At 48.9% G+C, this 26,381-nt stretch overlaps 1 protein-coding gene across 2 annotated transcripts in view; it reads left to right on the forward strand.

Annotated features, from left to right (window-relative positions):
* EIF4ENIF1 (eukaryotic translation initiation factor 4E nuclear import factor 1) overlaps nt 1-26,381 on the forward strand; it is a 71,057-nt gene that overhangs the window by 36,233 nt on the left and 8,443 nt on the right. The window contains exons 9-15 of one of the 2 annotated variants that reach the window (XM_075322725.1): nt 9,437-9,613; nt 10,922-11,154; nt 11,673-11,744; nt 11,843-12,011; nt 18,225-18,304; nt 19,566-19,702; nt 19,784-19,871. In XM_075322725.1, coding sequence (XP_075178840.1) covers nt 9,437-9,613; nt 10,922-11,154; nt 11,673-11,744; nt 11,843-12,011; nt 18,225-18,304; nt 19,566-19,702; nt 19,784-19,871 — 956 coding nt within the window. The remainder of the gene's footprint in view (nt 1-9,436; nt 9,614-10,921; nt 11,155-11,672; nt 11,745-11,842; nt 12,012-18,224; nt 18,305-19,565; nt 19,703-19,783; nt 19,872-26,381) is intronic. The other variant, XM_075322732.1, reaches the window with a different exon arrangement.

The following is a 26,381-nucleotide window of genomic DNA, read 5'->3' on the forward strand; positions in this document are numbered from 1 at the left end:
CGCTCCTTCCTGGCCCCGTCCTGGGTGATCCTCACCACGGATGCCAGGCTTTCCGGCTGGGGAGCGGTATGTCTCCACCACCGAGCGCAGGGCACTTGGACTCCGTCCGAGTCAGCCCTTTCAATCAATGTGCTGGAAACCAGAGCTGTGCTTCTGGCTCTCCTAGCCTTTCACCACCTGTTGGCGGGCAAGCACATCCGAGTCCAGTCAGACAACGCGTCAGCGGTTGCCTACATCAATCACCAAGGCGGGACACGCAGCCGCCTGGCAATGTTGGAGGTTCAACGCATCCTTCAGTGGACGGAGGACTCCAAGTCCACCATATCCGCAGTCCACATCCCAGGCGTGGAAAACTGGGAAGCAGATTATCTCAGCCGTTAAACCGTGGACAGTGGCGAGTGGTCCCTGCATCCAGCAGTGTTTCAGTCAATCTGCCGCAAGTGGGGCACTCCGGAAGTGGACCTAATGGCATCCCGTCACAACAACAAGGTTCCGGTTTACGTGGCTCGCTCCCACGATCCTCAGGCCTTTGCAGCGGACGCTCTGGTTCAAGACTGGTCCCAGTTTCGTCTGTCCTACGTGTTTCCCCCTCTAGCTCTCTTGCCCAGAGTTCTGCGCAAGATCAGAATGGAGGGCCGTCGGGTCACCCTCATTGCTCCGGACTGGCCCAGACCTGCTCCATCTGTCCATAGAGGTGCCATGGCATCTGCCGGACCGTCCAGACCTTCTCTCACAAGGTCCGTTTTTCCGCCAGAATTCTGCGGCTCTCAGATTGACGGCGTGGCTCTTGAGTCCTGGATCTTGACGGCTTCTGGTATTCCTCCTGAAGTCATCTCCACTATGACTCCGGCTCGGAAGTCTTCCTCGGCCAAAATCTATCACAGGACTTGGAGAATTTTCTTCTCCTGGTGTCGCTCTTCCGGCCATGCTCCTTGGCCTTTTTCCTTGCCGACCCTTCTGTCCTTTCTACAGTCCGGTCTGCAGCTAGGACTATCCCTCAATTCCCTCAAGGGACAAGTCTCGGCTCTGTCAGTGCTGTTCCAGCGGCGTATCGCCCGGCTGGCTCAGGTGCGCACCTTCATGCAGGGCGTGTCTCACATCATTCCGCCTTACCGGCGGCCCTTGGATCCCTGGGACCTCAGTTTGGTCCTCATGGCCTTGCAGAAACCCCCCTTTGAGCCTCTTAGGGAGGTTTCTTTGTCTCGTCTCTCACAGAAAGTGGTCTTTCTAGTGCCCATAACTTCCCTCAGGAGAGTCTCTGATTTGGCTGCGCTCTCTTCGGAGTCACCTTTTTTGGTTTTTCATCAAGACAAGGTGGTTCTCCGTCCGACTCCCTCCCTAAGGTGGTTTCTGCTTTCCACTTTAACCAGAACATTTCCCTGCCTTCCTTTTGTCCGGCTCCTGTTCATCGCTTTGAAAAAGCGTTGCATACTCTGGATCTGGTGCGGGCGCTCCGGATTTATGTGTCTCGCACCGCTGCTCTTAGGCGGTGCACCTCTCTTTTTGTGCTAACCACAGGTCGGCGTAAGGGCCTCTCTACTTCTAAGCCAACCTTAGCTCGTTGGATTAGGTCGACCATTTCCGATGCCTACCAGTGTTCTCAGGTGCCTCCCCCGCCGGGGATCAAGGCACACTCGACCAGAGCCTCTTGGGCTTTCAGGCACCAGGCTACGGCTCAGCAGGTCTGTCAGGCTGCCACTTGGACTAGCCTGCATACCTTTTCAAAGCACTACCAAGTGCATGCTCATGCTTCGGCAGATGCGAGCTTGGGCAGACGCATCCATCAGGCGGCTGTCGCCCATTTGTGAAGTTAGGCTCCGCCTACTTCTCAGTTTTTCTGTTTATTCCCACCCATGGACTGCTTTGAGACGTCCCAATGTCTGGGTCTCCCATAAGAACGATTAAGAAAAAGAGAATTTTTGTTTACTTACCGTAAATTCTTTTTCTTATAGTTCCGTATTGGGAGACCCAGCACCCTCCCTGTTGCCTGTTGGCAGTTTCTTGTTCCGCGTGTTATCACCGGCTGTTGTTGTAGACAGAGGCTCCGGTTGTTCCGGTTCTTGCTCTCTTTACTTGTGGGTGGCTATTCTCCTTCAGCTTTTGCACTAAACTGGCTAGATCTGATTCTCCAGGGGGTGTATAGGCTCAGAGGGAGGAGCTACACTTTTTAGTGTAGTACTTTGTGTGTCCTCCGAAGGCAGAAGCTATACACCCAATGTCTGGGTCTCCCAATACGGAACTATAAGAAAGAATTTACAGTAAGTAAACAAAATTCTATTGTTTTTTTTTTTTTTTTTTTTGCGGGACGAGTTGTACTTTTAAATGAAACCATAAGTTTCACCATATAGTGTACTGGAAAACGGCAAAAAAATTCCAAGTGCGGAAAAATTGCAAAAAAAGTGTGATCGTACAATTGTTTTTGGGATATTTTATTCACTGTGTTCACTATATGGTAAAACTGAGGTATCTATGTGATGCCTCAGGTCGGTGCGAGTTTGTAGACACCAAACATGTATAGGTTTACTTGTATCTAAGGGGTTAAAAAAAAATTCACTAGCTTGTCCAAAAAACATGGCGTGGCCATTTTCCAAAACCCGTAGCGTTCTCATTTTTCAGGCTCTGAGGCTCAGTGATGGCTTATTTTTTGCGTCTCGACCTGACTTTTTTAACGGTACCATTTTTGCGCAGATGCTACGTTTTGATCGCCTGTTATTGCATTTTGTGCAAAATTTGCGGCGACCAAAAATCGTAATTTTGGCGTTTGGAATTATTTTGTCGCTGCGCTGTTTACAGATCAGATTCATTGATTTTATATTTTGATCGGGCATTTCTGAACGTGGCGATACCAAATGTGTATTTTTTTAACCCTTTAATTTTCAATGGGGTGAAAGGGGGTGATTTGAACTTTTTTTTTATTTTTTTTTTTTAATTTTTTTTACTAGTCCCCCTAGGGGGCTATAGCGATCAGCAATCTGATCACTTTGCACTATCTGCAGATCTCAGCTACAGAGCTGAGAACTGCAGATTTGCTGCTTCACTTTCAATGCCGGCTGTATTCTGGCATTATAGGAATTGAGTCATGTTAGCTACAGGCGTCATCACATGACCCTGTGCTACCATGGCAACCACCGAAAGTCACGTGGTCATGTCACGTGACTTCCGGTGGGGGCGGGGTAAGTGACTGTCATGGCGGCGCCCATATACATATCGCTGCCAGATTTTGGCAGCGAAATGTAAGGGGTTAATGGCCGCGGGTGGAAGCTATTCCACCCACGGTTAGCAGGCACACATGTCAGCTGTTGATAACAGCTGATATGTGCACGGATCGGCGGCGGGGCTTACCGGCACACGATCCATGACGTACCCAGTACATCATGGGTCGTTAAGGGGTTAAGAGAACATTAATACCACTGTACAGTGTTGATGCTTAGAGTATATTCTCAATAAAACATTTTACATATTGAATGTGTATTGTTGTAATACTACAGTGATTCATCAAAATCTAGTTTTAATTTAATAGGGTTATTTAAAATAACCTAAATGGTTACATGGTTCTAATCCTCTAATTCCAAGAAACCAAACTGAAAGGCCAATGAATTTCTAAGTTTGTTTGACAGGAAATGTGGAAACTCCATCTGAAATAGGACTTGGTGTCCAGTCTCCCCTCTCCCTGATATTTTGGTCGCCTAAGAGGAGTTTTCATTCAGGCTTGCAAGGTGTCTAAACACCACTGCCTTGATAGTGTAAATTGTTTAGCAATATAGTATTGTAATACAATGTATTCCTTCCCCACTCAATCTGTGTAGGCACTGACTATGTACTACGAGGGGCTGCTGATAAGTCTTTGGCTTATCCAGAAAGAAAAAAGACTGGATAATGAAACTTTACATTTATTCCACATATTCTCCACTGATGTCAACACACTTCTTACATTGGTATTCCAAGTTCTGTAAGCCTAGCAAAAAGTATTTCGGTAGTGCCTCAAACCAGGCATCCGTAGCATTCATGGCATCAGAAATGGTGTGAAATTTGGTACCCTTGAGGTGTTTCTTCAGCTTTGGAAACAATGATAGTCGGAGGGAGATGGATCTGGTGAATAAGGTGGGTGGTCAACCAGCTGGAAGCCCAACTCTGCCAGTTTTGCCGTGGTCGCTTGTACAGTGTGAGCGGAGGCGTTGTCTCGCAGGAACAAGATTTCTTTGCACAGCTTGCCGTGACTTTTAGCCATCAGAGCTGCCTTCAATTGGTCCAAAAGTTCAATGTAATATCTTGCATTGATGGCGGAACCATTTTGAAAGTAGTCCACTAGCAGCATGTCTTCCTTATCAGAGAACAGACACCATTACCTTATTGGCTGATGTTTGCACCCTGAACTTCTTTGGACAAGGAGAACCACTGTGCCTCCACTCTTTTGACTGCTCCTTGTTCTCAGGGTCATACAAATAAATCCAGGTGTCATCCATAGTGACCAGTCGATCCAGGAAGTTCAGTCCGGAAATGCTGACATATGGACCGGGAAGTTTTCACTCGCATGCTTCTCTAATCTATTGTCAAACATTTGGAGACCCACTTTGCAGATAGCTTCCTCATGTCCAAATGTTCATGGATGACACAAACTCATTCACGGGAAATCCCCATGATGTCTGCTATTGCTTTAGCTGAAATTCGTCGATTTCTCCAGTATGAGGTTGTGTACAGCATCGACTATCTCCGGAACAACAACCATTCTCGGTCGTCCAGGACGTTCCTCATCATTGGTGCTGAAGTGATTCTTTTTAAATTTGGCAACCCAGTTCTTAACTGTGGAATATGAAAGGCAATTATTCCCCCCCCCCCCCCATTGTCTGCGACATATCACCCTGAATATCCTTCGCAGACTTCCCTTGCAGAAACAAGACTTTTTTTTTTATCACTTTTCTGCTCTCAGGTGGTGTGAATATCACATCAGACTCCGCTATTTTGTTTTCCTGTGGGTGTGTAGAACACTTGCCAAAAGCAGCAAACACAACATTTTAAAAACCTATTAGACACACAAGGCTTTCATGTGATGTAACATTCGTTACCATAGAAACAGAAGTAGAAAAATCACAAATCCAAAGACTTATCAGCAGCCTCTTCTATGCTCATTCACTTAAAGTACACTTACACGAGAAATTGCCTCCTTGTTTTCTCTTCGGTCAAGCAACATGTAGAGAGATTAAGGCTATGTGCGCACTAGTGCGATTTACCCGCGGAAATTTCTTGAGAAATGTCTATCTTTGTGCAGACATTTCCCAGCAAATCCTATGTGAAAAAAATAGCTGTGCGCACACTGCAGATTTTTCTCAAGAAATTTCCTTGAATTTCTTGAGAAAATTTCTTGAGAAAATGAGCATGTCAATTCTTTTCCGCAGGTACCCTGCGGATTTCGGCAGTACAGCCTGCAAAATCCGCAGGGAACAACCTGCAGCAAATTCGCGGCAAATCCGCATGCGGATTTGGTGCGGATTTTTTCCGGAGGTCCGGAAATCTTCCACTCCCAGAAGTTTCTCAATTTTCTTGAGAAACTTCACATTTCTAGTGCGCACAAAGCCTTAATATTTCAAAACAAAGATGGGGTTTGCAGCATTAGGGAGAGGTGAAATATTAAATACACAATTGCTGTAACTTGTCTGAACCTGCTGATCTCGTGAATTGGGGGACACAGAAAACCATGGGTGTATGCTGCTGCCATGAGGAGGCTGACACTAGGCAATAAAGTAGCTTCTCCTCAGCTGGGTACATCCACCAACTGGCAGGAAGCTAATACGTTTTAGCTAAGAGATGGACGGAGCGTTTTTTTTTTTCTTTTTTACTTTTTCCCTCCTCAGATCTAGTTCCACCTAAACTTGTTTTATTCTTTTCCTTTTTTATCTTTCAAATACCGCTTGTGACTTGGGTAACAAGGTGTAAACACTCACCCCATTTTCCCACCTTTATTGACCAGCGAGAATGGTGTGGTCTGATCCACATAGTACCCTCTTTAGTCTGTCGGCAGAACACTACCCCCTTAACACAGTGTGTCAGGGGCAGCTACTTGTACTGTACTTGCCATCCATCCCCAGCCCGATTATCCACCATAGCGAGATGGCACTGGAGGTTACAGGGGGGTAGACTACTCTATCCTGAGACTCCTTCCCGGAACCTTGGAAGTGTCTCGCACTCTGTGAAGCAGTGTTCAGGACTGTGTCTGAATAGGTATTATCCCTACTTCTTTTACACACTCAGTGGGGGTTCTCAGTCTGTCCTGGCACGGGGTTTCCCTCTCCCAGCCCAGTGCATTGGTTATGCTCTCTTCCGCAGCTCCTTCCTGTGGTCATCTGATGGCGCTGCAAAGTTTGTTGATCTCACCAGTTGGTGTCTGCAAACATGTAGGCCCTGGCTTTTGAGGTCTACTTCCTGCAGTCCACGTCTACGCTGGTTTTTTGCATATGCTATACCCGATTGTTTTTGTAAAGCAGCCCTTGCTCCTGTTGACAGTCGCTATTCTCCTTCCTCTCAGCCTATCACCATGCTCCTTGTAGCCATCCTATCGCAGCTGCACAAACTACCAATGTGCAATATCCATACTCCGCCCCGCCCACCCTCCTCCCCCTACACAATTTTTCTACAACGACAAACGTCCTGTCACTGCTGTCCCCTGTGTTCCTGCTGTCAGCATACCTCTGGATCTGTTGTCTGGCTTCAGGAACTGGGATAGGCTCTGTCCTTGTAGTGCTCAGGCCCTGTAACACTCCTCTGCAAGGTAATCTCTTACCACTTCCTATGCCTAAACCCAGGGAGACCTGTCCCCACACTTGTTGCTTCATCCTACACTTAATCTGTACCTCAATTAATGAAAAGCTGCCCTCTTGTCAAAACTCTCCCTCTCTTCTGACTGGATCCCCACCCCCCACCCCGGGTGGGCTTTGCATAAGGGCAAAGCTCCCCACTTTGGGTTTTTTCCAATCACAAGGAGTTTGACAGTATATTTTTTTTTTATTTTTTTTTCCAAGGGAATGGGAGCATGTGGAAAGATGTCTTCAGGATTTGGATATTTAATATCCTTTTCCCTCCAATCGTCTCAAGAATTGGGTGGATTCTCCCATTGTGGTGCCTCCAGTCCCTCAGCTGACCATCAGAGTTTTCTTACTAGAAAAAGGTTATCGCTCTGATGTCTTGGATTCGTTCTCTGAGCACTCTATCATTGCATGAAGGTGCTCGTCAAGCTCATTGCCACAAAGGAAGCCTACCCTTTCACACTTGCCCTCTTCAACTAGCTCTTCTCTCACATTGGGACAAGATTTCCTCTTTTGACAGCCCCATCATCCTTTACTCACAAATGCGGCTGTTCCTTGCCTGTTGGCAGCTTTCACCCGATTCATCAAGAGATTTCTTCAGTTGCATTGACTCATTCATTCTGACAACGAATGCCAATCTCCTCTGATGGGGAGCAGTGTTTCTCCACATCATGGTGCAGGTATGCTGGAGCCCTAATAGTCATCTCTCCCCCATCAACATCTTTTGAGCTTAGGGCCATCTATATGTCACCAGGAAGATCGTTTGTCGTGTTGTCCAGTATGCATCTAGTCCAACAAAGCAACAGCAATGGCATACATCAGTCACCATGGTTGAACCCGAAGTAAGTCAGTCATGGCGGAGCTCTCCCAAATCCTGTCTTGGTTCGAACAGAGCATTCCAGTTGTCTTGGCAGTGCATGTTCCCATAGTGGACAATTGGGCCGCCAAGTTCCTAAGCCATGAAGGGGTCTCCTCAGGCGAATGGTCTCTGAATCCAGACGTCACCCTAATGGCATCCAGAATGAACAAGAAGGTTTTCAAACTCTTTGCGAGGTCCTGCAAACACTGTACTGATCTGGTTGAACACTCTACTCCTCCTGTGGTCTAAATTCAACCTACCATAACCATACTTATTGCTGATGTTCCATGGAATCTTTTAGACCGTTTTTCCCATGTTTCCTTTCACCAGAACCCAATCTCTCAATTTAACAGCATGGCTGTTGAAGCTGCAATCCTGAGACTCGGGTTTTTTGTTTTTTTTGGTTTGTTTTTTTGTCTGGGTTACCTGGTGTAAAAAAAAAAAAAAAGGGGAGAAAGAGAAAACCCTCCTTCTCTGGCTTGTCATTGAACCAGGAGTATAGTCCATCCTGTCCTTTTTTAGCTCATTCAAGACACCAGTTTCAGCTCTTTCCATCCTGTTTCAGAACAATCTTGCCTCCTGTTCTCGGGTATAAATGTTCATGCAATGGGTTGCCCACTCTGTTCCTCCCTTTGACCCATCAGCTCTCCATCTGGTTTTGAGCATCCTCCAGGGTCCCATCTTTTTTAAACCTATTCAGGACATCACCCTTTCTTCCTCTCCTGCCTTTTCTGGTAGCAATCACCTCAGGCGTGTTTCAGAGCTGGTAGCACTATCCTATTGCTCTGCCTTCATGGTTTTCCATTGAAACAAAGTGGCTCTTTGCTCAGTCGCCTCTTTTCTTCCCGAGGTCGTCTCTTCATTTCACCTCTACAACCTTGTCCTTTACATCCTTCTGTCCTCCTCTTCTCATCCTCGGGAACAATTCCTCCACAGGTTGCCTCTTGTCGGAGCATTGTGTCTCTACCTTTTTTGTAGGACCGCTCCATTCAGGCTCTCCAACTCCTTGTTTGTTATTCCGGAAGGTTGTTGCAAAGGACTCGCAGCTTCCTCGCTGGGATCCACTATGCCATTCCTGAAGCATATAGTGCAAAGGAAAAGACACTCTACCTATGCAGTGGGGGCTTCCTGGGCTGTTCAGAAGCAGGCCTCTGTGTAGCAGTTTTGCAAGGCTGCTACTTGGTTGTCCGTTCATGCCTTCTTCAAGTTCTGAGAGCACAACAACGCCTAGGCAGATGTAGTTTTAGGTAGGAAGGTTCTGAAGATGGCGGTTGCCTGGACCTCGACTTTATGTGAGCATTCTTCCATTATTCTCCCACCCTTGGGACTACTGTTGGATGTCCCATGGCCTGTGTCCTGCAATGAAGCAAAAGAGAAGAGGATTTTGGGTACTCCATAAAATTGTTTTTCTCTGAGCTTTCATTGGGGGGGACAGCACCCGCCTCTTGTAAAATTTTGTTTTCAACTATGCTGTTCTCAGCTTTGTTTTTATGTACTGTTGCATCTCCTCCTGCTTTCTCACTAACTGATTAGCTTCCTGCTGACGAGAGGGTAACTTTTTTTTTTGGCTTGGTATCTACTTCCTAGTGGCAGGAGCATATACTCATGGTCATAAAAGTTAAAAGGAAACCTGTCACTACCGAAATGCTGCCTTCATTGGGGGACACTGGAGAGCAACAATTTCCACCACCAATAAGGTGTTGAAAATGTGTTAACACCTCAGAGAATATTCTGCAATTGTAATTATTGACTTTAAAAGATGTCTTTTCTCTGTGTACAGGCTTAGAACAAGTTCTTCCCAGTCTGGGGCAGAATTCTGCAAACTATTTTGCTCCCATTCATTTTGAAGATGCTGCTGACAAAGTTGATATCCTGGAGATGTTGCAGAAAGCCAAAGTTGACTTAAAACCATTGTTATCAAGCCTGACTGCGAACAAGGAGAAATTACGGGAGAGCAGTAAGTTTTGCAATACCATACACTAGAGGTTCACAGGAGCCACTGGAATCCTCTTCCACTCCTCCATAACTAAATCTGCTGGTGGATGCTGGAGACCTTCCTCTACCCTCTATTTGAGGATACCCCACAGATATTCAATAGGGTTTAGGTCTGGATACATGCTTGGCCAGTCCAGCACCTATAACTTTAGTTTCTTTAGTAACACTGGTCTTTTTCAAGGTGTTTTGGGGCCATTATTTTGGAATCCAAAGTGAGGGGATAATGTTCTGCTTTGTCATAGTACATGTTGGCCTTCATGGTTCCCTCAAGCTGTATCTCCCCACATCTAGCAGTCTCAAGCCATTTATCTCCCATGACCATACTTGACTGTAGGCAAGATACTTTTGTCTTTGTACTCCTCACCTTGATGCCACCACACATGCTTAACCTTATTTGGTTAATATGGTGTCATCTTGGTCTCATCAGACTACAGGACATGGTTCCAGTAATCTATGTCCTTAGTCTAGATGTCTTCAGCAAACTGTATGTGGGCCTTCTTCTGCATCATCTTTTATAAAAAGTTTCCTTCTGGGACGACAAACATGCAGACTAATTGTGTGTGGGTGTGTCAACCTCTCTGGATATGATGCTGAGAATGTGTACTCAACTTGGGTCTACCATGGCAAAGCCTGTTCAGAGTGCAACCTGTTTTGTTAATCCGCTCTATAGTCTTGGCCACCATGCTGCAGCTCAGTTTCAGGGTGTTGGCAATCTTCTTATTTACAAGGCCATCTTTATGTAGAGCAGTTGTTCAAGGCTGCCACTTGTCTTCAATTAATACATTTACAGTATTCTACAGGATTCACCCCTACACCTTGTCTGATACAAGCTTAAGTAGAAGGGTCAAGCAAACACTGGCCCAAGATCAGACTTGAGGGTACTATCCTGTTCCCACCCTTGGGACTGCGTTTCATTGTCCCATGGCTTCCTGTGTTCCCAAATGAAGCGATAAAGAAAAGATTTTTGGTACTCATCGTAAAATCTTTTTCTCGGATGCTTCATTGGGGGACACAACACCGGCCCTAATGTTCAATTGTACTAAGTTAACTGTAGGGTCTCCTACTGCTCTCTCCCTAACTGATTATCTCAATGCCAGTTGATGGAGTAGAGTATAAACTACTGGAGCTGAGCTAACTTTTTTTTTTTTTTTTTTTTTTTTTTTTTGCATATTGTCAGCAGCATACACCCATGGTCTTTGTTATTTCCCCCTCAAGGAAGATTCAAGAAAGCTTTTAGTGATCACCTCTAATCTTCTTATTTTGGTTGCAGCACATTCTGGAGTTGCCTTGTCAGTGGAAGAGGTTGAAGCTGGACTCAAGGGTTTGAAAGTTGAGCAAGAGGGGAAGATTGCAACTCCTTTCATGGCTGAACAACTGGAAGAAGCTCTAACTGTCATGGCTGGACCAAGAAAGCCACAGAAAGATGGGGACATGTCTGCTTTTAACAAACTTGTAAACAGTATGATGGCAAGTGGAACGCTACCAAGCCAACCTAAAGTCAATGTAAGTATGGTTTTAAAAAGCCAGTAAAGCACACACATATATTATTTTTTTTATTATTTTCTTCTCCTTGAGTGACCACTGTTTAGTGTGTATGGCATAATCCTTCATTTTTATGTCCAGCAGGCAATCTATCTACGATCTCTACTTGTGCAATGTTTCTGCATCTGACTCTCAATTTGTGGTTTTTCACTAGCGTTTTAGTTGACTAGGGCTGTTTTTTAGGAAGTCGTCCAGATTGAGTATTCCCTGTTCTTGATCTGCATTTGTATGGTGAAGTGGTATTTAAAGCTGTAAGTTCTTGATGGCTCCCCATGAGTTTTGAAATTTGAGTTTTGAACCTTGTGTAGCTATTTGCTGCCTAATCTCCCATGTGTGTGACATATCATGCCTGGTTGTGTTCACCTGAGAAGTATATCTCACTTGGGGTGTAGGTGCTTGCACAAATTGTGTGGTGTGTAGGGTTTTTTGTTAATTTTCTCTTCACAGCATGTGTTCTAATATATTTTCTGATTCCGTAGAGGAATGTAGACAGCCATTTGTTGTCCTCTGATGTCACTGGTCCTTCTTCCCTACAGCGGAACATTTTGCAGGTATGTTTGTCTTTTATATGGAGGGTGGGCCCAGCTGAGTGTCTAGGATTATCTTGTTAGTCTGGAGTTGTCAAAATCTAATTTATTGTCCTAAACAGGAGCTTCTAAGGCCTCCTATTTCTGATCCGTCCTCCAATGTTATGGGAACCCTAGACCCTACGGCATCACTTCTAAGACAGCGGACACCATCTCCTCAAATACCAGCAATGTTTCCAACACGTGCCTCCTCTGCAGATTACCTTCGGACTAGAATACCCTCTCCATTAGGTAATTATTTTGATGGGAATTGCATGACAAAACTGACTTTCTTCGGCGCTCCATTGGGAGACCCAGACGATTGGGTGTATAGCACTGCCCTCCGGAGGCCACACAAAGCAATTACACTAAAAAGTGTAAGGCCCCTCCCCTTCTGGCTATACACCCCCAGTGGGATCACTGGCTCACCAGTTTTCTGCTTTGTGCGAAGGAGGCACACATCCATGCATAAGCTCCACTGTTTAGTCAGCAGTAGCTGCTGACTATATCGGATGGAAGAAAAGAGGGCCCATACTAGGGCCCCCAGCATGCTCCCTTCTCACCCCACTTGCGGTTTGTAAGGTTGAGGTACCTATTGCTGGTACGGAGGCTGGAGCCCACATGCTGTTTTCCTTCCCCATCCCCCTGAGGGGCTCTGAGGAAGTGGGATCTTTCCGGCCACCAAGCCCTGAGGCCGGGCTCCATCCACAGACCCATAGAACCTGCTGGATGTGGAGCGGGAGTGCCGTTCAGGGACAAGGCCCTGCAACTTTCAGGTACTCTGTGTCCCCGTATGGCAGGCCACGCACACTCCAGGCTTGCTGGGTGTGCTAGTGCGCCGGGGACTGTAGCGCTGTGCGCTGGGCTTATAGTCCCTGCAGATTACTGGGGGACTTTACGTGTGGGGACCGCCGCGCCGACCGCCCCTGGAGCGGCGGCGCAGCTGCGACTTGTAGTGCGCCGGGGACGCGCCGACCGCGCTTTTACGGCGGCGGCGCTTCTAACTTTAGTCCCCGGCTTTTGCGGCCTAGCGCCGCTTCGTTCCCGCCCCCACCCTGTCACTCAGGGAAAGGGAGAGACGCTGTTCTATAGCAGCGCCGAGGGCTGGAGCCTTATTTGCATTCTCCAGCCCCCTTCACTAGACACAGTGGGCGCCGGGTTCCCGCTCTTGTCTCGGGCACGCCCTCGGCCCGCCCCTCTCCTCTGGACGCCGGCAGCCATTCCGGCACGCAGAGCGGGAAAACTGAGACAAGCGCTGAGCTGCCAGCACAGGATTCCGGCGCCACACACCCGCTCTTGTGCGGGCGGTAAGCGGCAACTAAAGTGCTGACCCACTAATGCCGAAGTGTCCTGTTGTACTTTTGTACGGTCGCTATTCAGGATGCAGACCTAGAAACAGCAGCAAAAGATCAGGGGTGCTAAAGCACAGACTCTATATGCTGCTTGTCTTGCATGTGCTGCAGTGTCATGTGTCCTTTATGCTTGTATGCTTTACATTGCACTGTAAGGGCTATTCTTGGCTGTCTACCCGCCTAGATGGCTAGACAGCGGCAGCAAACAGCAATGGTGCTAAGGCACAAGCTTTCAATGCTGCTTGGATTGCATGTACTGCAGAGTTTGTTTTCATGCTTGTACATTCACTGCATGTCGCTATTCTTGGCTAATGCTCCTTGATGACTAGACAACAGCAGCAGAAAAGCAAGGGTGCTAAGGCACAAGCTTTCAATGCTGCTTGGATTGCATGTGCTGCAGTGGTTATTTTCATGCTTGTATGCTATACATTCACTGTATGTCGCTTTTCTTGGCTAATGCTCCTGAATAACTAGACAACGGCAGCAGAAAAGCAAAGGTGCCAAGGCACAGGCTTTCTATGCTCCTCGTACTGCATGTGCTGAAGTGTTTATTGTACTTCATGCTTGTATGCCATACATTGCACTGTACGGTCGCTATTCTTGGCTAATGCTCCTAGATGGCTAGACAGCAACAGCGAAAAAAAAAAAAAAAAAAAAAACAGCATGGGTGCCAAGGCACAGGCTTACTATGCTGCTTGTACTGCATGCGATACTGTTCCAGGACCCCCAGTGTGTGCAATTACTCAACGGGGTCTCTGCTACAGGTGGCCAAAAGAACCACCTGTGATCCCTGTCCAGGGACAGGGACGGAGTTGCAGTTTCCGCTGATATATTGTCTGTGACTATGACTAACATCTTACAGACTTTGCAGTCCAGACAGACCTTGGGCAATGTTGATTCAATGCCCCTGGCCACCCTGATTTCGAAACAAATGGCTCCAGGAGGGTCCCATGCATCCCAGGGTGCAGGCTCTGACACGGACGACAGTCCCAGACGGCCTAAGCGAGCTCCCTAAGAACGGCCCTCGACTTCATCACAGTACTCTCTGTATGACGAGGCAGACGTAGCTGTTCAGGACTCTGATCCTGAGATCGCTCTCAATCCGGATACACCGGATGGTGACGCTATAGTGAATAATCTTATAGCGTCCATCAATGGAAGGTTGGGTATTTCTCCCTCAACTCCTCCAGTGGAGGGGTCAGCTTCACAGCAGAAGAAATCCCTATTTCGGTATCTCAAGCGTATATTGAGTACTTTTCTGGTCACTCTGACTCCAGAGAAGCAGTCCAGGAACACCTCGCTTATCCCGATAAGCGTTTTCTCCAACCGTATTGAGGATACGCGTTGTCTCTTCCCCCCTGACGTGCTCAAGCGCTCCAAGGGTGGATCCCCCAATCTCCAGGCTTGCGTCTAGATCTATAGTTGCAGTGGAAGATGGGACTTCACTTAAAGATGCCATTGACAGACAGATAGCCCTCTGGTTGCAATCTGTCTATGAAGCCATCGGCGGGTCGGTTGCCCCGGCATTCGCAGCCATAGAGGCACTCCAAGCTATTTCAGCTAGTATTGCGCAGAGGGACGCGGTCACATGTACATCTTGGCCGCAGTAGCGTCCTTCACCTCGCAATGTCGGCATTGCGACTCAAGCTGTTTATGCTGTCCTGGACTCTACGAGCCGTACGTCAGTGGCGTCCGCCAACTCCGTGTTGTTACGCTCCTAGTGTTAAGGGATTGGAGCAGATGCTGCTTCCACAAAAGTGCTTAACCAGATTGCCTTTATCTGGTGACAGACTGTTTCGTGAGCGGTTGGATTAAATCATTCAACTGTCCAAGGGTACGGATTCTTCCTTACCCCAGCTATCAAACAAGACCCATCAGGAGAAGGGACAGTCGAGGTTTCGGTCCTTCCCAGGCTCGGGCACGTCCCAATTGCCCTCGTCCAACAGGACTCAAAAGGCTCAGAGGGGCGCAGGTTCCTGGCGGGCTCAATCGCGCCCGGAGAAGGCAGCCGGAGGAACCGCTACCAAGGCGGTTTCCTCATGACTTTCAGCCCTCTCTCTCCGCGTCCGCGGTCGGTGGCAGACTCCCCCGCTTTAGCGACATTTAACTGCCACAGGTCAAGGGCCGGTGGGTGAGAGACAGTTTGTCGCAAAAAACCTCCTCACCGGCCGAGCCGAGGCTCTTCTGCAGGCAGTAGGAGTCGTAATCCCGGTTCCTCCTCAGGAACAAGAGACACTTTTTACTCCGATCTGGTCGGGGTGACAAAATAGGACGACTCCTTCCGTTCCGTTCTGGACCTTAAACTGCTCAACAAGCACGTGAAAACCAGGCGGTTCCGGATGGAATCCCTCCGCTCCGTCATTGCCTCAATGTCTCAAGGAGATTTCCTAGCATCAATAGACATCAGGATGCTTATCTCCACGTGCCGATTGCTCCAGAGCACCGGCGTTTGCTACGATTCGTTATTGAAGACGAGCATCTTCGGTTCGTAGCCCTACCCTTCGGTCTGGCGACAGCCCCACGGGTTTTCACCAAGTTCATGGCAGCAGTGGGACCACTCCCGCACTCTCAGGGTCACCCTGTGATCCCTTACTTAGACCATCTACCTGTCAAGGCACTCTTTTAAGAGGCATGCCAACACAGCCTGAACATGGCGCTGGAGACTTCCCAGAGTTTCGGGTGGGTCCTCAACTTTTCAAAGTTAAACCCAATCGCTGGCATATCTTAGCTTGGGGTTTCACACTCTCTCAGCGATGGTGAAGCTTCCACTGGACAAACAGCGGTCACTACAGACGGGGGTGCAGTCTCTCCTTCAAGGAGACACCTCATCCAGAGGCAGTCCCTTTCACGCAGTTTCATCTGCGTCCACTTCAATAGAACATTCTTCGCTAATGGGAGGGGAAGTCGATGTCCCTACACAGGAACGTCCCCCTTTCTCAGACGATCAAGGACTCTCTTCAGAGGAGTCCACTCTTCAGATCAATTGTCTGGAGCTCTGGGCAGTGTATATTGCCCTGCAAGACTTCCTGCAGTGGCTGGAAGGCAAACAGATCCGAATTCAGTCGGACAATCCACAGCGGTGGCATACATCAACCACCAAGGCGGACTATGCAGTCGGCGAGCCTCCCAGGAAGTCCGCCGGATTCTGCTAGGGGTGGAAGACAGAGCATACACCATATCCGCAGTTCACATCCCGGGCGTAGAAAACTGGGAAGCAGACTTCCTCAGTCACCAGGGCGTGGACGCAGGAGAATGGTCTCTGCACCCGGACGGGTTTCACGAATCTGCACAACAGCAAGGTCCCGGTTTTCATGACGATCAAAGAGCTCTGGCGACAGGCATCTCACGGTCGGTCAACCGTGGGCACTACCAGACCGGCCAGACTTACTGTCCCAAGGGCCGTTTTTCCATCTGAATTCTACGGCCCTGAACCTACTGTGTGGCCATTGCGTCCTAGATCCTAGTGTCCTCAGGATTATCCCAAGGGGTCGTTGCCACCATGAGACAGGCTATGACGCCCACGTCTGCTAAGATCTACCACGGAAGTGGAAGATTTTCTTTTACTGGTGCTCTGTACAAGGAGTGTCCCCCTGGCCATTGGCATTGCCTACTTTTCTTTCCTTCCTGCAATCTGGGTTGGAAAAGGGCTTGTCGCTCGGCTCCCTTAAAGGGCAAGTCTCGGCGCTATTGGTGTTTTTTCAGAAGCGTCTAGCACGACGTCCGCAGGTACGCACGTTCCTGCAGGGGGTTTGTCATATCGTCCCCCCGTACGAGCGGCCGTTAGATCCATGGGATCTGAACAGGGTACTAGTTGCTCTCCAGAAGCCGCCTTTCGAGTCTCTGACGGATGTTTCACTCTCTCGACTATCACGGAAAGTGGCCTTTCTGGTAGCGATCACGTCTCTTCGGAGAGTGTCTGAGCTAGCAGCGCTGTCATCCAAGGCTCCCTTCCTGGTGGTCCACCAGGACAAGGTAGTGCTGCGCCCCATTCAGGAGTTTCTCCCTAAGGTAGTATCCTCGTTTCATATTAATCAGGATATCTCCTTACCTTCCTTTTGTCCTCACCGGTTCACCGGTATGAAAAGGATTTACATTTGTTAGATCCGGTGAGAGCACTCAGAATCTACATTTCCCGCACGGCGCCCCTGCGCCGCTCTGATGCACTCTTTGTCCTTGTCGCTGGTAAGCGCAAAGGGTCGCAGGCTTCCAAAGCCACCCTGGCTCGATGGATCAAAGAACCAATTTTTGAAGCCTACCGTTCTGCTGGGCTTCCGGTTCCATCAGGGCTGAAGGCCCATTCTACCAGAGCCGTGGGTGCGTCCTGGGCATTACGACACCAGGCTACGGCTCAACAGGTGTGCCAGGCAGCTACCTGGTCGAGTCTGCACACTTTCACCAAACATTATCAGGTGCATACCTATGCTTCGGCGGACGCCAGCCTAGGTAGAAGAGCCCTGCAGGCGGCAGTTGCCTCCCCGTAGGGGAGGGCTGTCTTTGCAGCTCTAACATGAGGTATTTCTTTACCCACCCAGGGACAGCTTTTGGACGTCCCAATCGTCTGGGTCTCCCAATGGAGCGCCGAAGAAGAAGGGAATTTTGTTACTTACCGTAAATTCCTTTTCTTCTAGCTCCTATTGGGAGACCCAGCACCCGCCCTGTTGTCCTTCGGGATTTTTGGTTGTTTTTCGGGTACACATGTTGTTCATGTTGAATGGTTTTCAGTTCTCCGACGTATCTTCGGAGTGAATTTGTTTAAACCAGTTATTGGCTTTCCTCCTTCTTGCTTTTGCACTAAAACTGGTGAGCCAGTGATCCCACTGGGGGTGTATAGCCAGAAGGGGAGGGGCCTTACACTTTTTAGTGTAATTGCTTTGTGTGGCCTCCGGAGGGCAGTGCTATACACCCAATCGTCTGGGTCTCCCAATAGGAGCTAGAAGAAAAGGAATTTACGGTAAGTAACAAAATTCCCTTCTTCACTTGTCTGTTTCTTAAATTTTATTTTTTTTTTATATTTATTTATTTTTGCCAATGTAGTCTCTGATCAATGCAAATGGACTTATTTCATCTATTGAATTATGACTTTAAATGATTGATTTCTACTTTGTCGCTATAGGTTTTTCAGGTCATCAGCAACTCCTAGGAGATCAGTTTCCCACTGGAGTGCCGAAGGCTGACAGCCCTATAATGGCACAGGTATGATTCATGTGTGGTTGGGCTTGTTTTTTGTTTTGGGGTGTTTTTTTTTGTTTTTTTTTTAAGAGAGCGAGAGATCTTACCTTGGCATATGCTCAAACTGCAGCTTTGTGATTTGAGGTTTTTGGAAATCTTGTGGGTTTTTTTTGCTGAGAATCCACATTGTAAATTGACTGTCGCTGCTTATCGATACCCTTTTGTATATTGGCAGTGTTGTCAAATTTATTTTTCCTCTGTAGTTGTCTACCTTTACAAATCAAAGGGTGAAATGTGCTCCAAATTTGTATTACGTCTGCACTGAAAACACAACAGTTAAAATACTTGTGTTGCACCCACAACTTCAAGTCAGTAGGGGGTGTAAGAGGAGAGTGTCCCATTTTGTATGTTAGAACCATGAATACGGACTGTGCAATGCTCCACCCTGTAGCGCTACAATAGACTTGCCACACTGAACCATCTCCAGAGATGGTTTGATGTCACCTGCTACAGAATCGTCTGTGGATTAAAGGACTAACTTATCCTACCTATTTTGAAGGGACCAACCTTGTTGAATATCAGTCCCTGAGGAAGGGGGACTGTTCCTTTTTTGAATGTGTAGGATAAGCTACTTATTTGATCCATGACCTCATTTTCTCTTGTGGATCTGTGTGATTTTTAGCCTATTGCAAAGCTTCTTACTGGAGCATTATATAGAATCCCATGTTTCTCTGTAGGTTAGTGGTCTGCATTCATGGTTATTGTGTAACTTCTCCCTCTCTCTACCGACTTGAATTTTGGCCGATTCCAGTATTGGATCTCGAGGACAATCTACACAGAATTGGGTGCTTATCAACATCTGCAGGATTCTGTGCATTTTAGTTGGACATCGGTGTAGATTGCCTATATATTTTTGAAGGGTTTTCTTGTGGCACAGTTAACTGTGTGTGTGTGTGTGTGTGTGTGTGTGTGTGTGTGTGTGTGTTTTTATTTTTTAAATTCCATATTCTAAAATATATGCATTGGGCTGATTCTGATATATTACGGTCTCAACTTTGGTTATCTTAGACATGCATATTGTATCTTGACACCTAATAAGTTGTAAAAAAAAAATAAATTATATGCACACTGTAGGTTTCAACACTTTTTTTTTTTTTTTTTTGGCCATGCAAGTGAAAAATTATATGACCCTGGGGATTGTACCTGGATAGTTTTACTCAGTGTGCAAACTAATACCTGTATAAAAAAAAACTTATTTTTTTTTTTTTTTCTTCATTTTTAAAAGGTTAGTCCAATGGAGATGCAACAGGCTGTGTTGGAAGGCTTGGTATCCCATGATCTTGGTTTCCCAGTTTCTGGGTACTACCCATCTGCCTATGGCAAAATACAGATGGATAAAGGCAGGGATGGTATTCGTATCAGGTCAGTATAAAGGCTCCAAAATGACTAAGTATTAAAGCTGTGTTTGCCATGGTCTTAAGTGATCGATGAATTTTTACTTAGGCCACAACAGCGAATAAATAAATCTCCAGTAAGCAACATGCACGTGTCTGCAGTATCACCAGGCCCCGGAGCCCCTGTTACTAGCATGGTAAGTAGTGTGGAATAACTTCCTTTGCTAATTGAGCTAAAGTGAAATTTTTTATATTTTTTCTTCATCGTTCCTATGGGAGACCCAGACCATGGGGTGTATAGCTTCTGCCTCCGGAGGACACACAAAGTACTACACTAAAAAGTGTAGCACCTCCCTCCGAGCAAATACACCCCCTGGTTAACCAAATATAGCCAGTTCAATGCTTTGTGTTCAGGAGGCACACATCCACACATGCATTCTCATCTGATTTTGATTTTTGGAAAGAGTTTGAAGAAAAGCGGGTCCAAGCCTGGACTCCCGGCATGTCCCTTCTCACCCCACTGTGTCGGCGGTGTTAAGGTTGATTTCAGAGCTGGAGCCTTACATGCCGCGCTCCTTCACCATCCCTCCGGGGCTCTGGCTTGAAGTGGGAGCCAGCACGGTTCTCCCTGCCTTGCAGGAGACCGGTCTCCATCCGCAGCCCTTTCAGGATCCTGCCGGACGGAGCACTCATCCCTCAGGGACCTGGCCCTGCGTCTCACAAGCTAAGTATCTGAGACGTTATTATCGGGGGTCCCTTGTACTTTATTGTTGGGGAGAGTGTGCTGTGTATCTATTGTGACATTTCCGGCCGGTTCTCTGGTTTTTACCTGAGAACCGCGCCAATGGTGCCTGCTCGCCGGCCGCATCGTTAAATTTAGGCCCCGGCTTCGCCTGAGGCCTAGTTTCGTTTTCACTGCCCCTGCATGCCAATCATGCAGAGGGACAGTGCGGCTCCACCCAGCGACTGTTCAGCACTGGGGAGGGACACTCCTCTCTGAGGAAATATTCCCTCCCCTGTATATCTCCTTGGCCCTCCGATCCCGCTCTTAGAGTTGGCCCCGCCCCCTCTCCTCGCTCCGGCGCCATTTTATCAGCGTTCTCATGCATGTCTGCATAACCACATTGTGACAGCGATCGGCGCTGGCCATCTCTCTGGGGGTCCGGGCTGTGGGATCTGGAGGGCACAGAGATGGCTCTGTCAAACGGTCTGGCAACCGGAGGTTGTGGACCTGCTTATATACACTGTTTATATACTCTGCTGGGGGTCATTCTGGCCAGAGCCCCCACTTCAGCAGCATGTCTCACATCAGAGCAAGGCTGCAAGGCTGTACTTAATATGCACTGCTGTAGGCTCGTACTCCCTGTACCGAGCACATAACCACATTGTGATGCCTGCTCTAACATAGTGGTGCCTCAGCCTGGAGGCTCATCCCCAGTGGTCCCTCCGGCTGCTCCGGCTCCGGTGGCTGAACCCCCGGCTTGGGTAGAATCCCTCTCTCCAGGGGACAGCTGTCCCGGACACTGCTGAGCATGCATCAGCCCCCTTCTCAGGGCGCTTCTGCTGCTACGGCTCGCTCAGCAAAGCTCACAGGGAACTCTTCATCTGGTCTCAGACCCCGTCCTTCTAAAATGGAGACGCAGGGTCCCCTTTCCTTCTCGCAGGACAAGGAGGACGCCTTTACTGGGGGCTCGGACGCTACTCCATGTACCCCATTGATCTGTCCGAAAGTGACGCAGATGCTAATGATTTGATTGCGTCCATTATATTTGTACTTGACCTCAATCCGCCTGTATCGGGGGAGCACCTCTCTCTGGCAGAAAAGCATCAGTATACCTTGCCTAAGAGAACAAGGAGTGTGTTCCTTATCCACTCCAGTTTTCAGGCCACTGTGACAAAGCCCAGAGCCTGTCCTGACAGACGCTTCCCAAAGCGTGGTTCTGATGACCGTTTTCCGTTTCCACCAGAGGTGGTCAAGGAGTGGGCTCATTCACCAAAGGTAGACCCTCCGGTGTCTAGACTCTCAGCCCGGACCGTTGTATCAGTGGCTGATGGCAACTCCCTTAAGGATTCCACTGTCCGCCATCTGTATATGAGGCGGCAGGGGCCTCTTTCTCCCCATCTTTTGCAGCAGTGTGGGCTTTAGAGCCATCTCTGCTTCTCTAGAGGAGATGCATTCCCTCACCAGGGACTCTATGCCCGAGATGGTTGCCTTAACTTCCAGGTCTTCAGCCTTTTCATCCTATGCCATGTCTGCCATGCTGGAGGCTCCGCACTGCGGTGGCTTCGGCCAATTCTCTCGCTATCCACAGGATCCTGTGGCTTCGAGAGTGGAAGGCAGACATTTCTTCAGAGAAGTACCTTGCTGGGCTCCCATTTGCATGGGCCCAGGCTGTTCGGTGAACAACTGGATGAAATTATTCAGGAAGCTACTGGCGGGAAGAGTACTTCCATGCCACAAGCCAAAACCAGGAACCTGTGCAGGGCAGGAACCAGTCGAGGTTTCGTTCCTTTCGTTCCTCCAACTGGTCGTCCTCTAAGCCCTCAGCCTCGTCCACTAACTCAGCCAAGGACCAAAAAACCAACTGGCGCACGAAGCTGCGTCCTCAGAAGACCGCAGGAGCTGCTGCCACTGAGGCAGCCTCCTCTTGACTATCTGGCCGCACCAGCAGCGTCCTTGGTCGGTGGTAGGCTCTCCCGCTTGGCGACATGTGGTTTCAACACATCTCCGATCAGTGGGTGCGGGATATCATCTCCCACAGCTACAGGATAGAATTCTATCCAGCCCGCCAAACAGATTTTTTTTCTGTCAACTCCCCCCTGCTCCAAGGCCGCCGCCTTCTCTCAGGCCGTGGCATCCTTGCAGGCCAACGGAGTAATTGTACCGGTTCCCGCCTGGGAACGGTTCAGAGGTTTCTACTCAAATCTCTACCTAGTCCCCTAAAGGGACGGTTTCTTCCGGCCCATCCTGGATCTCAGGCTTCTCAACAAGCCTGTTCAGGTGCGGCTTTTTCGCATGGAGTCTCTCCGATCAGTCATTGCCTCAATGACCCAAGGAGATTCCTTGCATCCTCGACATCAGAGATGTCTATCTGCATGTGCCAACTGCAGTTTCGCAAGTGGTTGCGGTTCTGCACCTCAAAGGGTTGGCATCCCTTTTCCTGGACGGCCTTCTAGTCAAAGCTTCATCCTGTGCAGACCGTCAGCGGAGTGCCTCGCTCACTCTCGCCACTCTAGTCCAATTCGGGTGGCTTGTCATTCTGCCCAAGTCCACTCTGACTCCGACCCAGAAGCTCACGTACCTAGGCATGCAATTCGTGACTCTGCCGGCACTTGTGAAGCTGCCCTTAGTCAAACAGCAGTCCCTCCACTAGCGGTGCACTCTTTGCTGAGGCCCCGCTGTCATTCCATCAGGCACCTAATGCAGGTGCTGGGTCAGATGGTGGCGTCAATGGAAGCGGTTCCCTTGCCCAGTTCCAGCTGCGTCCTGCAGCTGGACATTCTCCGCTGTTGGGACAAGCGGACTTCCTTCTTGCACAGGTTAGTGGCTCTGTCGCCACATACCAGGGACTTCCTTCAGTGGTGGCTTCGGCCCCTCTCTCTTCAGGGACGCTCCTTCCTGGCCCCGTCCTGGGTGAGCCGCAGCACGGATGCCAGTCTATCCGGCTGGGAAGCGGTAGATCTCTTCCACAGCGCGCAGGGCACTTGGACTCCGTCCGAATCAGCCCTCTCGATCACTGTGCTGGAAATCAGAGCTGTGCTTCTAGCTCTCTTGGCCTTTCACCACCTGTTGGCGGGCAAGAACATTCGAGTCCAGTCAGACAATGCCACAGCGGTTGCCTACATTAACACCAGGGCGTGACACTCAGCCGCCTGGCACTGTTGGTATCCTTCAGTGGACGGAGGATTCCAGGTCCACCACATCCGCAGTCCACAACCCAGGCGTGGAAAACTGGGAGGCAGATTGTCTCAGCCGTCAAACCGTGGACAGCGGCGAGTGGGCTCTGCATCCGGCAGTGTTTCGGTTAATCTGCCGCAAGTGGGGCACTCCGGAAGTGGATCTTCTCTTCCACGATCCTCAGGCCTTTGCAGCAGACTTGCTGGTTCAAGATTGGTCCCAATTTCGTCTGTCTTACGTGTTTCCCCCTCTAGCTCTGGCCCAGAGACCTGCGCAAGTTCAGAATGGGGGGCCGTCGGGTCATTCTCATTGCCAGACTGGCCCAGGCGAGCTTGGTACCCTGACCTGCTCCATCTGTCCGTTGAGGTGCTGTGGCATCTCCCGGACCGTCCAGACCTTCTCTCACAAGGTCCGTCTTTCCGCCAGAATTCTGCGGCTCTCAGATTGACGGCGTGGCTCTTGAGTCCTGGATTTTGACGACTTCTGGTATCCCTCCTGAAGTCATCTCAACTATGACTCTGGCTCGGAAGTATTCCTTGGCCAAAATCTATCGCAGGACCTGGAGAATTTTCCAGTCCTGGTGTCGCCCTTCCGGCCATGCTTCTTGGCCTTTTTTCCTTGCCGACCCTCCGGTCCTTTCTACAGTCCGGTCTGCAGCTAGGACTATCCCTCAATTCCCTCAAGGGACAGGTCTCGGCTCTGCCAGTGTGTTTCCAGCGGCGTATCGCCCGGCTGGCTCAGGTGCGCTCCTTCATACAGGGCGCATCTCACATCATTCCGCCTTACCGGCGGCCTTTGGATCCCTGGGACCTTAATCTGGTCCTCACTGCTTCCAGAAACCCCCCTTTGAGCCTCTTAGGGAGGTTTCTTTGTCTCGTCTTTCACAGAAAGTGGTCTTTCTAGTGGCCATAACTTCCCTCGGGAGAGTCTCTGATTTGGCTGCACTCTCCTCGGTGTCACCTTTTTTGGTTGTTCATCAAAACAAGGTGGTTCTCTGTCCAACTCCGGACTTCCTCCCTAAGGTGGTTTCTCCCTCCACCTTAACTAGGACATTTCCCTGCCTTCCTTTAGTCCGGCTCCTGTTCATCGCTTTGAAAAAGCGTTGCATATCCTGGATCTGGTGCGGGCGCTCCGGATCTATGTGTCTCGCACCGCTGTTCTTAGGCGGTGCACCTCTCTTTTTGTGCTGACCACAGGTCGGCGTAAGGGCCTCTCTGCTCTAAGCCGACCCTAGCTCGTTGGATTATGTCGGCCATTTCCGATGCCTACCAGTGTACTCAAGTGCCTCCCCCGCCGGGGGATCAAGGCACACTCGACCAGAGCTGTCGGTGCCTCTTGGGTTTCAGGCACCAGGCTACGGCTCAGCAGGTCTGTCAGACTGACACTTGGACTAGTCTACATGCCTTTTCGAAGTACTACAAGTGCATGCTCATGCTTCAGCAGATGCGAGCTTGGGCAGACGCACCCTTCTGGCGGCTGTCGCCCATTTGTGAAGTTAGGTTTCGCCTACTTCTCAGTTTTCTGTTTATTCCCACCCATGGACTGCTTTGAGACGTCCCATGGTCTGGGTCTCCCATAAGAACGATTAAGAAAAAGAGAATTTTGTTTACTTACCGTAAATTCTTTTTCTTATAGTTCCGTAATGGGAGACCCAGCACCCTCCCTGTTGTCTGTTGGCAGTTTCTTGTTCCGCGTGTTATCACCGGCTGTTGTTGTAGACAGAGGCTCCGGTTGTTCCGGTTATTGATCTATCTCTACTTGTGGGTGGCTACTCTCCTTCAGCTTTTGCACTAAACTGGCTATATTTGGTTTAACCAGGGGGTGTATTTGCTCGGAGGGAGGGGCTACACTTTTTTAGTGTAGTACTTTGTGTGTCCTCCGGAGGCAGAAGCTATACACCCCATGGTCTGGGTCTCCCATTACGGAACTATAAGAAAAAGAATTTACGGTAAGTAAATAAAATTCTTTTTATTTATTTTTTTTTTTCTTTCCTCTCCCCACTTGTCCAAAGTAATTATGCATGCTAGACAACTGTACAGGTATGGGAACCTTTTTAGCAGTGATGTTAAACTCAATGCCCCAATTTTATGTGGTTCGTAAGCTGGGTTGCCAGTAAAGCCCAGGTGCTTCTCTCGGCCTTCCATAGCATCTGGCCAAATAAAGCACCATCCGCAGTTTTCAATAATTTTTTTGCCCGTTTGTAATGCACATGTGCTAAAGAGGCTGCCATGCACAGTACAAATGGTAGATGCCAGAATGTGTGTAGGTGTGACGTAATTTTCATCACGTGTGTCGGCGTACCTGCCATACCAGAGCACAGCACACCATTTGACGGCGAGGTGGGGCACCACTTGTCTTTAGTCCTCACCTACTGTAGAAGTATGACGCTGCAGATTAAAAAAGGCAAAGGTGGGTGGGATGTGGGGCATCTCTTATGCTGGAGGTAGGTGAAATGTCTGCGATGGGGTTTAAATGGGTGTACAATGCTAGGTGGGATGCATATGGTGGGTTTGTGGCATATAATACAGGGGGATACCCTTGGGTTTGGGGGGGGGTCTATGTGTGGGGGTAGAGGTTTACAATGCTGGCAGGACTCCCGCAGTGGGATTTGGAGTGTTCAATGAGGGGGATGCTATCGATGGGAATTTTAGGGGGGGGATGTGTGATTCTGGTGGTGTGCTTGTGGTGGGATTTCGGAGGGTGTGATGCTGGAGGATCTCTGATGTGTATATGTTTTTTTTTTTTATTTTAGGGGGTGTAAATTGCTGTAGGTATGCTTGGGCAGGGGTTGGGGGGGGGGGGGGGAGCT

This window comes from Anomaloglossus baeobatrachus, chromosome 1 (genome assembly GCF_048569485.1).
Source record: "Anomaloglossus baeobatrachus isolate aAnoBae1 chromosome 1, aAnoBae1.hap1, whole genome shotgun sequence".
Classification (NCBI taxonomy): Eukaryota; Metazoa; Chordata; class Amphibia; order Anura; family Aromobatidae; genus Anomaloglossus; species Anomaloglossus baeobatrachus.